This window comes from Mustela nivalis (assembly GCF_964662115.1).
Source record: "Mustela nivalis genome assembly, chromosome: 1".
NCBI classification, from domain to species: Eukaryota; Metazoa; Chordata; class Mammalia; order Carnivora; family Mustelidae; genus Mustela; species Mustela nivalis.
In genome coordinates this window covers 113,275,602-113,293,794 of record NC_139020.1, presented here as the reverse complement: position 1 = coordinate 113,293,794, position 18,193 = coordinate 113,275,602, and the positions used below count along the sequence as shown (strand labels likewise).

The following is an 18,193-nucleotide window of genomic DNA, read 5'->3' as shown; positions in this document are numbered from 1 at the left end:
GGCCTCAGGGCATGTTGCAGTGCTGTTTTAGAGTCATCCGCATGTTCAAGTCTTAAAACGCACAAGTAATCGATTAACGTTCAGAGTCTGAGTGTTCCCCGAACTCATTTGACCATGGAGCATCTCTTCCCCGGCTGGAGCACCCGCTACACGCATGGCGTTATCAGGGTTGCATACAGGAGCCCCTTGCTGGGCACCGTGCCCAGCACTTTGGCAAACTTCGCCTCATTTTGAGTCTTTGGATCTGTGAACAAAACACAGGTCATATTTTGGATGCCACACGTGCTGTAACTCTCGGGTCCGAGCTGTTCGGTCACTGTCGGTCCCCTAGCTGTGGTTCCCAGCCCGGTTCTAGGAGGAAGTTTTCCCTTTGCCTACGGAAAATGAGAACAAGGGCAGTGTTGTAGGCGTGTGAGGGCAACGGGACAGTGGCCGCGGTCTCTGGTAGGGCTTGGCTGGGGAAAGGAAAACTGTCCTTCCTCCAGCGTTTGTCTTCTACGATCTGGGAGTTAAAGTGCCCTTTTATAAAATGATGATAATGCAAGTGGTAGTTGTGTTGAGTTTTGGGTTTGGGTTTGGGTTTTTTTAATGGCCTTATCTGGCCAAATAGTTCAGTTAGCCATCCTGGGTAACTATCCTAAACTTGAACTCGTTGTGGACCCCAAAATCCAGAAGATTCAGAGCCACTGATCTGTGGATACAGTCCAGATTCCTCAGTGTGAGGTTCTAGACCTTTCACGGCTACCCCAGCCTCATGGGACTCGGCCTCCTCCCTTATTACCTCAATGTCCGCCCTGGCCGTGGACTGTTCCCTGTACCCAGGCCTCTGGGCCTTTCTCCTTGGGGTTCTTCCTGGCCCATGTATCAGAAGCCTACCCTGTCACCTGCTGGGTGACGGTTCATCCCGCCAACACACACACGAGATTAATGGCTCCTTCCTGTGAATGCCAGAACATAGACCTCTCTTACACAACTTCCATTGTTGGCTGTGTCCTGTGGTGAGCTGTAGGGGCTTGTCTCCCCAACAGGCTGGGCATGAGTTTTTTGGGACTAGGGCCTGAGCTGCACTCATATTTCTCTGTCCCTCGATTCCAAAACACAGCGGGTCATTGAGAGCTGGGTTTTGAGTGAGGAGTTCTGCACCAGACCGAGCACCATTTGGGGTCTATGTATCCCTATGCCATTCAGTATTGTATATTTCCTGGTTCCAGTCTCAGAATTTGTAGGACACCCACAGCACATGACTTGGCAGCCTGGATCTAGCAATCTTGGCAGAAATCTAAGGCTGGGCGGGTGGGGGGTGTGTGGAGATGGGGAGAATGAGCCTGATGGCTAAGTGTGTTCAGTGAGGAGGAAAAGACAGTTAAGTCAATGGGTCAGGGAGGGGCTGGGGAGACCCAGCAGCAGTATTTGCTCTGTGAAAACAAAGGCAGCCAAAGTTGACGTAAGGACTGGACAGTGACCTTGAAAATTTGGGAAATTTGTCTTGGTGGTAGGTTTGGGCCTTTCTGTGATTTGTGGTCCTTGTCCTTCCCCGATTCCATTACCTCTATCTTTCTAGACACTGATTTTTTGAAACTATCTGAGTACAAAGGGGTTAGGGTCACACTTTTAAATTAAGCAAATGGCAAGGAAGGCTTTTGCCTATGTTAAAAGGAATATAATTTTTGAAGCTCACCTGCCCCAGCCCAGCCCATGGCACAGTCCTTCAGCTTCACTCTCAAAAGCACACACACACCACGAATGACAAAGCTACTGCATCCTGTAAAGAAATAACTTAGAATTTCACTAGATACATATGCTACCAGATCAGACGTATTGGAAAACTCCCAATACAGATGGTTCAGTAGATGAGCGGGAGATAGTGCAACAGCTGTGGGATCCGTGTCCTCAGCTGCCCGATCCGTGTCCTCAGCCGCCCCACCTTGTCTGTGTCTGTCTTGATAGCTTCTGCTTGTCCCCTCATACCCGTAAGTGAATGGCATCCCAGCTCCTACCATGGAGGCCTTGGAGGCCCTCTGTATGGTTAAAGTGATGTGTTTATCTCTCCGGTGGTGCTTTATGATGTTGTAACTCTCAGAGGGTGGCTTAAGTCCATGTGCCGGGCACATACCAACCATGGTGAATATCTGTTTCTTGCAGCGTTAGGGAGGCAGGGAAGCAGGCGGCCATCCCCACAACACTTAGTTCACTCCATGCCTGCACGCCATCAGTCAGGATGATTGTTGTGATCGCTGACCCTGAGGACACGTGGGTCGCATGCCAGACGCTGTGTGCTCTGTACTTTACACGCTCCGTGTAATCCTCCCAACAGCCCTGAGGCAGATACCTTTGTTATTCTTTTTTTTTTTTTTTACTTTTTATTTATTTATTAGAGAGAGAGAGAGAGAACACAGGAGAGAAAGCTAGTGGGGAAGGGGTGGAGGGAGAGGGAGAAGCAGACTCCCCACTGAGCAGGGAGGCCCAGGACCCTGAGATCATGACCTGAGCCGAAAGCAGATGCTTAACTGACTGAGCCACCGAGGTACCCCTACCTTTGTTATTCTTGTTTTCCAGAAGAGGGGACTAGAACTCAGTGAGTTTAAGTAGCTTGCCCAAGAAAGCATTCTTAATAATAGTAATGATAATAATAATAGTAATGATAATAATCATGATAAAAATAAGAGGGAGCAGACGAGGGGTTCGGCCCCAGCTCTGTCTGGCCCAGAAACCCTGCTGTTGACTGCCGCAGTGCCTTGGCCGGGACTCCTACCGGGGAGGTCTGCAGGACCAGGCTTATTATCCAGCATTCCCAGTTGACAAAAGAGAAACCTGACTTGCTGTCCAGGACTCTTGCCGCCTGCCCTGTGCTCCGCGTGGGTGCTCAGGGCCAGAAAACACGGGCTTGCAAGTAAATCCGGTAACAGCAGAACAGATACAGATAAGACAGAGACAGATAAGGCCGGGTGAGCTCACGTGGAGGGAGACTTCGGGTTATTTTCACCTTTCCTTAAATGTGGAGGGCTGGGTTGGTCAGGGCACCCGAGGGATGATGCCAGAGCTTTCAGTGTGACTCATGACCCTGGAGGGAGGCCTTGTGTTTGGACCGTGAGGGCTTCTGGGCATCTCCACAAGAGAGGCACAGAGATCCTGCACAGAGACAGGATCCATGGGTTCATTCGCTCACTCACTCGCCCACTCAGCGCGAGGCTGCCCGCTCCTGCAGAGCCACTGAGGGCGGACTGAGCAGATGCTGAGGACGGGTGAATGTCCCTGTGGTCTGCAGTGGGGGCTGTGGCCCTGAAGGAGCAGGGCTTTTGGGAGTGGCCTTTTCCCTTTCTAGAGTAGCCAGCATCTGACTTTCCCCCGTTGTTGAAACTTTCTGTGCCTTTCTCCTCTCCTTTTTCCTCTCCTTTCCTCTCCTCTCCTTCCCACCACCCCCGCCCCCCGGGATAGAAGAAAAGATTGAAGTCCAGCTTTGTGATGAACGAATGTCTAGTCATTTTTCCCTCTGTGCTCCCTCGCAGTGCCATCTATCTGGAGAAAGAAGCTTTGTAGAAATTTTAGAAGAGGGCGCCTGGGTGGCTCAGTGGGTTAAGCCGCTGCCTTCGGCTCAGGTCATGATCTCAGGGTCCTGGGATTGAGTCCCGCATCGGGCTCTCTGCTCAGCGGGGAGCCTGCTTCCTCCTCTCTCTCTCTGCCTGCCTCTCCGCCTACTTGTGATCTCTCTCTGTCAAATAAATAAATAAAATATTTTAAAAAAAAAAAAAAAGAAATTTTAGAAGAGGCTGTTTCTGGCTTTGGAACAAAGTCTGTGTCTTGTGTACACTTGTGTGTACATGTGTGGGGGTCAAGAACAGGATGGAATGCCAGATTGCTCTGTCTAAAGAGGGTCAAGTCCCTGTGTGTCCCTGCTAATTCTGTGTCTAAGGCTGTTGTTGGCAACCAAGACTGCTCATTCCCTCTCCAAACCCTGCTTTCAGCACCAGCAGACCAGGACAGATTCCTTTGGCTGTTTGCTATTCTGAAGACCAAATCATTCTTTTAAGGAAAAAAAATTATGTGTGTGTGTGTGTGTATGTGTGTATATGTACAAATATATGAGACTGACGCGCTACCTACTGCGCTAACGAGGCACCTATATGTACAAATATATAAAATGTATATGTACACATATATAAAATATATAAAAATATTTTTAAATACATATTTATTATATATATTTATATTTATGTATATATTTATTGCATACCTTTTAAAAATATATATTTACATTAATGGGCTATAAAAGTGCTAATTTTAGAAGAAAATACGTGTAAGTGTGAAGAAGGAGGCCAGACATTCCAATAAGTACCAAAGATCAAGATCAAGTTCAGGACATACATTCTGCCCTCCAGGGAACTGTGTCCTACCCGGACAGCGGGCACCACTTGCAATGAGACCATGAGAAAGAATAGTTCCTGAAAGGTGTGTTCAGTCTGCTCATTCCCCCAGGGTGAGCAGAGAGGCTCTCCTGGTCCCCAGAGGGAAATGAGCTGTGCAGGACACAGCACAGACTCGGGCTTCTCTGGGCTCTCGCTGACCTGCCAGGTGGCCTTGGGCCCCCACTAGACTGCTTGAGTTTCAGCTTCTCCTTCTGTATCTAGGAATCCTGAGACTTGTGCTACCTGCATTACAGGGTAAATAGGAGGATCAAGTGGGGGGCAGCTGGTGTGCCCCACACAGCGTTCGTGGGAAGCAGGCTGGAGGCGGGCTCAGGTATGACCTCTGGGCTTCTGGCTGTGGCATCAGTATGGCAGCACTCATCCTTTCTCTGGGCCTGCTCTGAAAGTGGAGACAATGATTTGGGGAAGGCTGTGAGGCTCCGCCAAGGTCGGGATGTACTGTTCCCATAAATGTTCACTCTGAAACCCCAGCTCTGGACCAGGCCGTCTTTAAGGTCCTGTGCAGCACCATGACCTTGAGTGTAAACGTGTATTATGGAGAAGGCAGGAAGAGTTCGGGCAGGTGGGGAGGAGGAAGGCGTGGGGAGGTGAAACCCTGCCCCATTTAGGGCAGGTGCTATAGAACAGCTTAACGAACTAGAGAAATAGAAAGGGTACCATTTGGAAGCATATCGTGTAAATTTTAAAAGTCTATAAGGTTCCAGTTCAAAAGGAAATTCACTTAATGAATTCTGGGAGAAAATCATAGCTGATATGTACCTGGCCAATCTTAACACTTTATAATTGGAAGAAACAAAAAAACTTTCATCATCTTTGGTCCTGAGTCCAACACCGTGTCACCTCCCCAGTCTTGGGAGAAGTCACTTCTCCCTAAGTGTAAGAGGACGAAGTCTAAAATGTAAGCCTGGAAAGTGACCATGTTTCCTCAATGGTTAGGACACACCTCAAAGCCTACAGAAACAAAGGAAATGTTGCCCCATGCCTTGTAGGTGGGGGGCTATGTATTGCTTTTGATTTCAGAAGCATGAAAAAGTGTGCTTTTAGAAAGGAGCTGAACTGACATATTACCTGCTGTGGTTCATGGAGGTGGTGAAATCAGCGTCCTAAAGACAATTTCAAGACCGTGGTAATGCCCACTGACGATAAGGGAGAAAAGCTGTTTGCACATTTTGGTTTGTGTGTGTATGTGATTGTGTGTATTTCAGAGAGCTATTCAATACTGTTCATGAGGCTCTTGGAGTAGAATTATGGGATAGAATTTATTTTATGTTTATTTTTAAATTTGTTTTTGAAAAAAATTCCTGAACAGAAATTAACACATTTTGCTCTTGAATCACCAGAATATGTGATTTATTTTCACTTTTGGGGATGTGGAGAGAGTTCTCAGAGACACTTGGGTTCATTGCATCCTTGGGCACACTGTCATTTTTGGCTTAAGAAAGAACTTTAAAAAGAAATCCCGACTACTACTGCCACTAGAGGGCACTCTTCTTAAATTTTAAACAGTGATGGCGAAGTTTGGAAAAGGAAATTTCAAGCTTTCTTGCCAATCCAGTTGGGGGACTCTTAGTTCTGTTTGCTTGGCTTTAAATAAACTTTTCAAATTTTGGAATAATACGTAGTACAGAAAGATCCTGTGCGCCTCTGCCCAGTTTCCTGTAATGTTAACATCTTACACAAGAATGCTGTTTGTCAAAACTGAGAAATTAACACTAGTACATTACTATTAACTAAACTACAGACTTTTATTTGGAGGTTACCAGTTTTCCCATCAATCTTCGTATTCTCTTCTGTATTTGATTCTTCTTCTGCATTTAATAATTTTTTTTAAACAAACACAGCCCCTCACTGTGTAAAATCAGATTACTATTGCTACTTTGCATGAACATCTGTATTTTCGAAAGAAAGGTAAAAGTTAGCAACTTTTCTTTCATTTCTTTTTTTTTTTTTAAGATTTTATTTATTTGACAGAGAGATCACAAGTAGGCAGAGAGGCAGAAAGTGGGGGCGCAGGCTCTCCTCTGAGCAGAGAGCCCAATGTGGGGCTCAATCCTAGGACCCCCAGACCACGACCTGAGCAGAAGGCAGAGGCTCAACCGACTGAGCCACCCAGGCGCCCCTTTTTCATTTCTTTTTATTTGTTTCATTTGTTAAAGTTGTTTCACTTTTCAACCCCTGCGTCCTCCCAACATTTCTGTCATTCGCAGTATGTTGAACTATCATTTTAGTAATTTCATATCTTCTCCAATTCACCCTGTTTTTTAAAAAAAATATTTTTTGTTTGTTTGTTTGTTTTGTTTTTTCAGTTTATGTCTCCCTCCCAAGGCAGGCTGTCATTAAAAGATGAACACCGTGGAATTATCACGAATCTTGTTAGGTCTAATAATTGCACTGTTCTAAGGATTTTTTAGAAAACGTCTTTATTTATGAGAGACATGTTGAAATATTTACAGATAAAATTATTTATTTTAAAATACTTAAGCAAATAAAAAAATTGGAGAGCTACAGCAGATAAAACAGGATGTGTCCCTGGGTGTTCATTAGATATTCTTTTATTGGTATATGGTTGAAAATCTACAATTAAAGAGTTGTTTAGTGTGCCTGGGTGGCTCAGTGGTTTAAGCCTCTGCCTTCAGTTCAGGTCATGATTCCAGGGTGCTGGGATCGAGCCCCGCATCGGGCTCTCTGCTCAGCAGGGAGCCTGCTTCCTCCCCTTTCTCTGCCTGCCTCTTTGCCTATTTGTGATTTCTCTCTCTGTGTGTCAAATAAATAAAATTTTTTTAAAAAGTTGTTTAAAGTGGAAATTTAAGGGGCGCCTGGCTGGCTCAGTCCGTAGAGCATGCAGCTGTTGATTTTGGGGTTGTAAGTTAGAACCCTTCATTGGGCATAGAGATTACTTTTTAAAAAAGCATTGGACCTGGGGCGCCTGGGTGGCTCAGTCGGTTGAAGCCTCTGCCTTCAGCTTGGGTCATGTTCCCGGGATCCTGGGATTGGGCCTCTCATCGGGCTCTCTGCTCTGCAGAGGACTCTGCTCTGCAGGGAGCCTACTTCCTCCTCTCTCTCTGCCTGCCTCTCTGCCTGCATGTGATCTGTCTGTCAAATAAATAAATAAAATCTTTTTTTAAAAAAAGCGCTGGACCTCCAACTTAAAAAAATAATAATTTAAAAAATAATTTAAATTTTAAAAATTTTTTAAAGATTTTATTTTATTCGTCTGAGAGAGAGAGAGAGAAAGAGAGTGCATGCACAAGCATGGGGAGTGGCAACCAGAGGGAGAAGCAGGCACCTACGGCACAAGGAGCCTGAAGCCAGACTCGATCCCAGGACCCTGGGATCATGACCTGAGCTGAAGGCAGATGCTTAACCGACTGAGCTACACAAGTGTCCCTAAAAAAAAATTTTTTTTTAATGGAATTTAAAAGAATTGAACAGTAGAGGCTTTGTTTTAATGTGACAAAGCCACATCGTCTGGACTGTGCAGATCGGCAGCTATTCGACAGACAGATAAGTCTGCTGGACATCTGCAGATTCATGACTCTATGTCGGAAACACGTATCTCCCAGGCGCTGCATGAGGTGCTGGATGAACAAGAGCAGACCATCCTGCGAACTTCCAGAACCTGAGTCAGACATACTTGAGCCTTGGGGTGGAACCACCCATGCAGTAAAGGCTAATTAAAACTGGATCTTGGCTGGTAGAAAATACTCTGTATTTTCAAGGGGATTTTATTTGCATCTCTTAGTTTTATGGGTTTGAGTTGACTCATCTCAGCCATGTGGTTAATAAACGGAAGATTTATTATTATGCCTGATAATAATAATAACTTCTAATAATAGTAATTTTTACATCTAGTACAGATTATAATTTTTCCAAGAACCTGCAGCCCTTTGTAATTATCGCAATTATCCTATTGATCATTTAACTAGATTGTAGCCACCAGGAGCTGCTGCCTTTCTGCTTGCTCAAGTCCTCTGTTCCTCTGCCCCCAGATCACTGCAGGGCCCTGCCGCCTCGCTCACTGGGCAGACTGTGCTGGCGCTGAGCCCTGCTCTGCTCTGCTCTGCTCTGTGACGCTGGCGAAATCTCGCCAACACTTGTTTCCATCTCTCTTTTTATTCTGCAGCAGAAGTATTGGGAAGCCCTAAACTCGGAGCAGGTATGGACAATCATACTCTCTCTATTCCAGAAGGGATGTCCTGTGGCTTGATTCCATTTCCTGTTTTTGTGAGCCCTTCTTGGATGGCTGGGCCCATGCCACATTCTTTTAGGTAAAGAAAAAAAGAAAAAAGAAAACGAGAGGCAAGTCTGAGGATCAGGGGATTTTCCAGCCTCTCTCAGTTCCAAGTGCTTTCTGCTGTGCCCCAAATCATCAGGTAGGGATTCAGAAGATGTGGAACCCCAGGAGAAGCATGGTTTGGCAGACAAACCCGTGGACAAGCCGAGTAGCAGCAGGTTAGCGGCGGTGGTGGTGGTGGTGCTGGGGGCCGGCTGCATCCCCCCACACTGTCCCTCTGGGACCCTGGGCAGCGGGTGCTGTGTCCACACCTCCCTGGCCTGCAGGGGAGAGCTGAGCTTGTCTGATGACAACTACCTGTGCTGCTCATCTCCCAGGATTCTTTCTGGTAAGGGTGGAGATCATCTTTTGCTCAGATTTTCTTTTTGCCTGGATTCCAGCAATGTTTTCATTGCTTAAGATGAGGTTTCAAAACGCAGTCTTCCAGGAATTCAGAAGGAAGAGATTAAAAATGTTTCAGAGGCTTAACCCACTTCAAAGAGTGCACTTAATTGAAGAGGCTGGCTGTTTGGTGGCCTCTGAGTTGGTCAAGAGCAGAAAGAACAACTCTGGAGAAGCTCTTTCGGGAGCTGGAGCAGTGATTCTGAAATATTGTGGCGCTAAAAATCACCTGAGGCACTTGTTAAAATGTCAAACCTTAGGTCCCAAACCAGAGAGGGGCGAGGGTGGATGCCCGGCATCCGTCTTTTTTTTTTAATGGGCACCTTGGGCGCTTCTGGTGAGATTGATCACAGCCCGCTCCAAGAGCTGTGATCTGGAACGTGGGCCTGAGCCTGAAATCAGCATTCATCACAAAGCATACCGTCCACCCTCAAAGAATGAAACAGGCCCCTACCTCCGCCCCTGGGCACCTGGGCGGTGGAGCCTGCAGGGCCATCGGAGACTCTTTGGGGATTTGCTTGTTATCTCCTGCCCACATCTGCAATCACGCATAGATAAGTTAGTGCTTGAAGTGGCTGGCACAGCCCCAAACAGGTACAGGGCAGGGGTGGGGGACCAAGCTGCAACAACCCGATCAGCTTAGTCCTTGGCCCGCAGGGTTAGGGGAGGAGGTGGCCTTTTTAACACGATGCTTTTTTAGGCACCAAGTAGTGGAACTCAATTCAGTTATCAGTAAATCACTAATTGAATTGGGCTCTTCCTATTTCAAACAAAGCCACGTTTTGTATTTTATAACTGGCATGCTGTGTGCATTTCTCTCAGTAGCTCAGGGAGCCCTACAGACCTTATCTAGGACCCTTACGACTGGACTGTTGGATTGAGCTTAAGTTCGAGCAGCTGGCAGTGTTTTTCTTGGAGGGCAGGCCATGACTGGTTGTTTCCTTGCCCGGCTAGGCATCATCTGGCCTAGGCAGACACGATCTTTTCCTATGTTGTTTCCTGGGTCTCTTGATACTGTCAAATGTGACCTTGTCACTCCAAGTTATCAGTCATAGAAACTCAGAAATTAAAGAGATCATATTTAGTTGCTGATCCAACACCCCGGCTTACCACTCGAGAAACTGAGGCCCAAAGAAGAGAAAGCAAGTTAGTGGCAGAAGGAGGACTTGAGTCCAACCCCCGCTTGCCTCCGTGGCTGGACTCACCAAGAATTCCCTGCTCTTGGCCCCATGCAAAGTTCTCTCTCTCCTTGGTCACATGAGAAAAAGAGGAGGTCTTTGCAAACCATGTATCATCAATGCTTATATGACTTCTCTTTTCTCAACTTTTTGCTCTTAACCTTTCCCATACTTGTGTGAGTCAGAATAATAGAATAATCACTGGCAGTGACCACCTTCTCAATTAAGTTTTAAGTGTTTGCTTTGGACAAGTCTGCTGAGCCTCAATTTTATAGGAAATGATGTGGTGGGGAGGAGGGCCAGGTGGCAAGGGCAGACCGGTGCTCTGCTCATAAGGAACTCATCCTCTACCTAAAAGGACAAGGCAGTGCCCATGTTCAGCTACAAATGACTTGTACAGTCAATACAAAGAAATAAGGGTGTGCAAGCTCAATGGGTAAAAGCAGTCAGAGTAGGCTTCCTGGAAGAGGAGGTACCTATCTGGGCCATAAAGAATGGGTTGAATTTGCCTGATCTATTCCAGGAATGACTTAGGCATGGAGGTGGGAAGTCTTGGGATAAAAGGAACATGACTCATTCTCACTAGAGTAAAGATGGAAAAGGGGGCTGGGGAGTGGGTCTGTCGGGGCTGGGGAGTAGGTCTGTCGGTTCCGGGTGGTTGTCTGTTAACTCCTTGCTTTAAAGTTGTATGTGTCCCATGAGTTCCTAGAAACGCAGGCCTGATTAACCTGCCCTTACTGTTTCTCCTTGTCTATGCCTGGGTTGTGAGAACCAGGACTGGAGCTGTTGTTAGCCGTGGCGCATTGTAAGAGATGGGAAGCATCTGTTCCATCCAGGTACCATTTGTGTCTTTTCTCTACAGTGGGACCCTGAAGACGTAAACCTTGAAGGGAACAAAGACAACGTAGACATGCTCGGATCCCAGGCACACAAGGGCTCCATGGGGCCAGTGGTCTTGACGTCTGACGAAGAACACCTAATGCAAGGCCATCAGCTCAGAGCCCTCAGCCAAACGTTTGTCAGGAATGGAGCAGGGATCAACCTGCAGTGAACCCCATGGCAGGCATCTCAGCTTCTGCAGAGGTGGCTCATGAAAGTGAGGAGCTGGGTGTGGTCACTGAGCTTGGCTGCTGTGTGTTGTGGCTCAGAACAGAGCGAAGACTCTGGGTCCCGTGGATAGACCTGGGCATGCGCAGTTTGGTCTGAAGATCAGAAGTTCACAGACCACTCTTGCTTTGAAGTAGAAACTTTCATCTACTGGGCCCTCTCTTCCTTTTCCCTTCCGATTCAGCCATCTTCCACATCTCTGCTAGGTGCCAGGAATGAGTTCATCTAACAAGCAGCTCCTATGTTTGGATCTCCACGGACCCCCATTCTGCAAGTCCAGGAGATGAGAAGGGTGGGCCCGTATGCAGATCTAGGACACCCTCACCAGTACTGATGGGACCTGGCTCCCATCAAAGTTTTCTGCTTCTGGAGTTTTCTGCTGGAAGTTGGAGATGGGACTGCTTGGTCGACCAAAAGTTTGTGAGATCATGGTTATTGAAAGGGCAAGCTAAGTTCATTGCTCTAGGTACCAGGAGCTGCTCCAACCCGCCCAAGGTGTGTGCTGGCAGGGTTTGCAGTGAGCGGGCCTGTCTGCTTCAGGAGCTAACATGAAAGAGGCATGGTGGGAGGTGTTAAATTCAAGCATAGTCATCTCATTTTAGCATTATTTTGATACCATGATCACGGGAGAGGGGAAGGTTGGAGGGAATGGGGCCGAGGTGGGAGTGAATAAATTTACTGGAGTAAGTCATGATTGAGTTGGAGCATCTCACTGTGGAGTGCAGAGATGTCTGAATCCCAGCACAGCCACAAAAGCCAGCCATGAAGGGAACTGGAAGGCGTGTCAAGAAACATAGCTTTGCTCCTGGATGGCCCCTCAGAGCCTGTGTGACTTAGTTGCAGTTACCCGGTTTCTCCAAAGGCGTAGTTTAAATCCCAGCAGCATGAAGAAGGGGGTGCCTCAGGAAAGCAAGGGGATTCCACAGACCTCAGCAGAGATCTCAATTTTTTAAGTGGCCTCTGAGCTAGAAGAGAACTTAAAGCCACCCTATTTATCCCCTTTATCCAACTGCTCTGATCCCTTGGTGTCTTGAAATGGAGTTTGCCAAAGCCAGTTTTGCTTTGTGCTCTTAACCATGGAAGCTGTTCTTGGAAAGGAGCTAAGAGTTGGGGTGGAGAGCGCATTCCGGAAGAAAGCCTACAGAGGACTGGACCCAGGGAGGGATGGAATCCAGTCCAGGAAAGAGGAAGCTGATGTGGCCGGAATGGATGGCGCAATCTGGGCTAGGTGGTGAAGAGGCTGGCAAGGAATCAGACCACACAGGCAAGGGAGTTAGCACTTAATACCGTGGCTCATTGGCAGCCGTGACCAGAACTAGAGTAGGAAGGTGACTGACATGCCTCCGGTAGGCCACAGCTTTTTAGGAAGCAGAAATGTAGTCATGGGCACAGTATGAACATGGGGAACATATTTAACTGGAGCAATAGCAGCAGGGCAGAAGGTGGGCTCATCTTTAGAAAGGCAAGAAGGCCCAGGGATAGGATACAATCTCTGGACTTTACCTTTTGCATATCCTCCTTCTCTCAAGAGGAGGCTGGCCCATGCTCCCAGGGGGTACCAGAAATTGCCCGAGTCTTAATGAAATGGCCATTTACCCAACAACATCAAATAGTCTCGCTGATTTAAGCAGCACAAACTACCTGAGTCCCAGATGTTGTCTGTCTCCCTAGTTCCCATCGTCCCAGCCTTGCTTCACAAACCAGTTCCTCATGTTGTGGTCCAATCTTGTCTCAAAGCTGAATCCTGAAGAAGTCTCTTCACCCAGAGTGAACTATTAAACTGAAAACTTTGGAAGCAAACTTTGGCCTCCTTGTTCAATAAGAACCTGTCTGTTAGGCAAAGCTCTGGAACCCCAGAGCCTTTGTAAAGAGGTGCCAACCCAAAATCTTTTCTCCTAGTCGGAGTGTCCCCGTCCTGGGCCTCCATTGCAGCCTCATCCCTGTTGGACCAGGAGGATAATGGGAGTTACTTGCCCTGAAGACTCACTGAGCAGTAAAAGGGTTACCTACAAGGGAAAAGGCTGGGAAACAAACCGTCATCATCTTCTCTCACCCACTCATCTGGATGTAAGTGATGGTTTAATGTGGCCTCAGTTGTGCTGCCTATTATCTCCGTGGCTTGGAGCATGCTACCTAACCTTTGTGAACTGAGTGAAACAATACCTATCTACAATGCCTGTTGTGAAGACTAAGTAAATCAACATACATGAACTGCATAACACAATACCTAAATCTCAAAGTAACCTTGAAAAGGGATTAGTTTCCATTCTCCTTAGACCTGCTGGGCACTTAGGTGCTCAAAGGGCTGTCAGTAACAAAAAAATATCAGACTCACAAATAGAATGATCTTCAGAGGGTTGAATCCCCTTGACAATCCTAATAAATGATTATGTAGCCCCAACTTAAGATCTTCCCAGAAAAAGAGAGAGAGATTTCACTATTGTATATTCTGATGTCTGTACCCTTTAGGGAGAGTTCTGATCACTAAGACTTTCTTAAAATCCTGTCTAGATCCTGAAAAACCACTATCTCCATATCTCCTGTGAGCAACATCTGAGGCCACACTCACATCATGTTTGTTACCATGGGATATGAGCCTGGACAGAGTAAGGAGAGGCACTTGGGCAAGGCGTGACACTGGGCTCTAACTCCCAAATCTGATTTGGCGTAATCCTTCTCAAATCATTTTTCTTTCTGGGTCACAGTCTCCTCACCTGTAAAATGAAAGGCCAGCTTTCTTTCTTCCCTGCTGGTGAATTTGTTTTCCACAGAAGATGGACATCTTTATAAACTCTTTTAAGACAAATTTCAGATTTACTTTGAAAATGGGATTCAATATATAACCATAGTTCTGTTTGGATTTTGCTATCCAATGAAGATAAAATCTGTCTTTGTAACATGAAGGCATCATGGGATTTGACATTTAAAAATTTTGCAGAGTCCTTTCAATACTGAAAACCAAAAACTATGCCACCTTGCTTCCAAACTTGGGGATTCTGGTGAGTTCATTTAGTTTATTAAGAGGCTCTATTATTGGCAGTTTATTTTGGTGAAGTCACATTCTTGCTAAACCATGTCTTATATTGAAGGAAATATGAAAAATATTTTCCACAGTGTGAGAAAAAGACCTGGCTCAATCACTGATGTCGTAGGAGTGTCTCAAGACTGACTTCAGAATACTTTCAAGATGGTCTCCACTTCTTCTTCCGTGCCTAGTTGATCATTCTTGGCACTTTCCAACGATGTGAGCATCGGACTACTCTCTCCTACTTTACAATATTACCCCCCGCGCCAGGTTCAGGTCAATGCTTTGGCGGAGAAGCCTCGGCGTTGAAACAAGCCCAGATACGGCGCAAGGCTGACGCAGATCTCTTCAAGCTTACACATCCTGCCGGTAGAAATCCAAAGGTCACCATCAGGTGAGAGGGACGTTCTTAATCAAGAAAGAAGTTCAAGAAATGGTGCTAAATCGAATGATTTGGAGAACAACGGCTTTTTCCGTACCAAATTCTGAAAGCTAAACAAGGCACCAGGCATCCTGAACTGCTTCTTCTGGGTCAGACACGTCAACAGCGCGTTAGCGTTTAAGTGCCTTCAGATTCACTGCAAACTAATCTGTTCCTTGGAGAACGCATCGCCCTCTCCCGACTCCGCCAGGCATTTTCTACCGGCTGCCGGCACGGGCGGCCGAGGGCGCGGCTCTTCTCCCGGGTCCTCTGAGTCTGCAGCTAGCTGCGATTACAGATAGGGCTTAGCCCCAGTGGCGAGCGGTCAGGGGCGGTTGCCCCTCCTCACCCCCTGCGGACCCAATCAGAACTGAATCCTGCCTCCTATTGCCGACCTCCTCCCGGAGAAGGGGCCAAACCCCAGCGTCCCGCAGTGCGCTCAGACCACCGCCGGGCACTTCCGGGAAAGGAGGCGCCGCGGGGCTCAGCGCGTGCGCACTCCGCGGCCACCGCCTCCCTCCGGCTCGGCCGCGCGCGGTTTCCCGCCTCGCGGCGTCGGCGCGGCGACTGGGGAGGGTCGTCTAGGGGCTGCTGGTGCCTGGATCGCCATTCTGGTGTTTTAAGGGGATCGTTCTGAGAAGATGTTGCCGTGACTAATGTAGTTGACACCACCGGACACCAGTTTACGGTATACTGTACATCAGTCTTGTGTTTTAAATACACATTAAAAAAAATAAAGGTAGTGCGGTTAATGTTTGTTTTCAAAAAAGAATCAGGTTGTACCAAAATGTTTATGAAGAAAAAGAACAGTGCCCTGCTCCTCCCCTCTGCCCTCAGCAGCCCTCTTTCTCAAGCAACCGTCCTTTTTCTTTCTTTTTCTTTTCTGTTCTTTTCCCTACCCCCCTTCCGTTTTTCCCCTCCCTCTTCCTTCCTCCTCCTACCAGTTTTTTTTTTAACTTTGTTTATTTGACACAGAGAGATCACAAGTAGTCAGAGAGAGACCGGGGTGGGGGCGGGGTCTGGGGGGCAGGGAGCAGGCTCCCCGCTGAGCAGAGAGCCCGATGTGGGGCTCAATCCCAGGACCCTGAGATCATGACCTGAGCCGAAGGTAGAGGCTTAGCCCACTGAGCCACCCAGGCGCCCCTTCCTACCACTTTTAACCAGCTGCTTGTAGTTTTCTCATTAGGTTTGATTTCAAACAGGCTTTTTGGCTCTCAGATTCTAAGATTATACTTTTTTCTCTTAGCTGCATTATCTCCAGCTTGCACGAATTCCGGGCTAATAAGAAAGAGCAGCTTCACGTGTGTACTGAGCACTGTGTATAAAGAACTGTCTTCACATCCTGTGGGTTGCTATGGGATCAGCCTCCAGTGCCAGAGCTTCGTTGGTTATGTGGTGATTCCTAAACCAGCTTCCAGCTTCTGAATCCAGCCTGGTCTAATTCACATGTTCCTTCAAGGCAGGCTGGCAAGTTCCACTCCTGTACTCTGGACTTGACCTTTCCCTTCATCCTCTTACACCTCCCCCGGCCATCCCTACTTAGCACTTGGAGCATCTCCAGCGCAAGTTTGAGGAATTTGCAAAACGCACAACTGGACAAAGTGCCCTCACCTACTGCAGCCATTTTGGCCTTTCCCAGAGATATCCTGGCCATAAAAGAGCTGTCCATAGGCCTTTCCTTCTAACTAGTAATTGCACGTGGTGAATATGTCTATTCCAAAGCTCCGATTTGTGTGGCACCTGTTCAAATATAGTCTCTTGGGCTCCACCCCTTTGTGATTTCCTAGATCCGGGCAAGACCTAGGAATCTTTACCAAGCTCCACAAGTGACTGAATCCATTACATGGTCCAGCACCACTCTTTGAGAAACACTGCCCTAAGGAAATTACTTTAAAACGGATCTATTTGCATGAGGTGTTCTCATAAAACTATTTAGGACAGAAAAAAAAAAGTTGTCAAGTCCCCATACCCACTGTGGGGACAGATTAGACATAACTTCAATGAAGCAATGATATTTCACCATTAAATCTAAAAGATTTTAAAAAAACCCAAAACCTGAAAGATTGGAGAACCACAGCCTGAAGTATTAGACCTTGAATTACCTTAAAATCATCTAGTTCACTGCCTGAGTGCCTTGCTCATTCTCACAAATGTATAAGTAACTTTGTCATGGATATGTTTATGAATTTTATACTTTTAATGCTTTCTACATTTTTTTCAATTAGTATATATTTATTATATAATTAGACAAAGAAACTTATAAATACGTATCTGGTCCCCCAAATAGATAGAGAGGAGAGGGAGTTGGGGGAAATTGGAGGGGGAGATGAACCATGAGACACCGTGGACTCTGAAAAACAGTCTGAGGGTTTTGGAGGGGCAAGGGGGTAGGAGGTTGGGTGAGCCTGGTGGTGGGTATCAGGAAGGGCACATATTGCATGGAGCACTGGGTGTGGAGCATAAACAATGAATTCTGGAATACTGAAAAGAAATTTTAAAAATAAATAAAAAATTTTAAAAATCTGCATAAACATTAGAAAAAGTGAAATCCATACGTAACTGTACTGTATATTGTGCGTGCATTTTTTTTTTTTCAATAAAGGCTGATTCTTTCTACATCTAACTCCCTGGCTGTAGATTCCAAGTTGATAAACACCTGTGCATGCATTTTTATCTTGCTCTCTGTGTGTATGTAGAAATTCTTATTCTTAGGATACACATGCCCAGCTGTTTAGGAGAGAAGCATCATGACTCAGCAACTTTTCAATGGCTTGAGGGGGGTGAGGAGTATGTATTTCCAGGTGTATATGTATATGAAAATAGAGAGATACAGTAAAGGAGATAAACTGAATGACAAGTGAATAGGGGTGAACGGTGTGTTTGTTTGTTGTATGATTCTTTCAACTTTTCTGTAGGTTTGAAGTCTTCCTGCGTCAAAAGTTGGGTGGGGAGGGTACAGGAGTAAAGCCTCTCATAGTCAGCCCCACCAAGAGATGGTTGTCTGGCTGTCCGGCTGTCTGGCTGTCCAGCAGTCCATCCCACTGGTCAGTCAGTGGAGGACCCTGAAGGCTCTGGGCTATGCAAAGCAACCAGGCAGATTCCTAGGGACTGTTTTTCAAGCAGCTTCCCTGTGTGGCTGGAGTCACCGCCCGCTAATTGTGGGATGATGTCCTGACACAAGGGATGGACAGATTCCAGTTTGTCTGGTCCTGAGAAAAAAAATAAGTTTTCTATCTTTGACACCCTTGATAAGGCGCCTCCAGGGACATGAGTAATTGTCAGACCCTGGGGATGAACCAGAGCTAAGAAAGCTGGACAATGGAAAGCCCTGAGCACCGTGACAAGGAAATTCTTCCCCTGAAT

The 18,193-nt window shown here is 46.7% G+C and overlaps 1 protein-coding gene across 5 annotated transcripts in view; it reads left to right on the top strand.

Moving 5' to 3' along the window:
- The window catches only part of TMEM44 (transmembrane protein 44), a 37,962-nt gene extending 20,509 nt beyond the window's left edge, over positions 1-17,453 (top strand). For 3 of the 5 annotated variants that reach the window (XM_082698738.1, XM_082698735.1, XM_082698739.1), the window contains 2 exons: positions 3,507-3,552; positions 3,768-4,040. In XM_082698738.1, the coding sequence (XP_082554864.1) occupies positions 3,507-3,552; positions 3,768-4,027 (306 nt within the window). In that variant the 3' untranslated portion in view covers positions 4,028-4,040. Of the gene's footprint in view, positions 1-3,506; positions 3,553-3,767; positions 4,041-8,547; positions 8,581-11,139 lie in introns of those variants that run through there. The other 2 variants (XM_082698736.1, XM_082698737.1) reach the window with 2 other exon arrangements.
- The last annotated feature ends 740 nt before the right edge of the window (positions 17,454-18,193 follow it).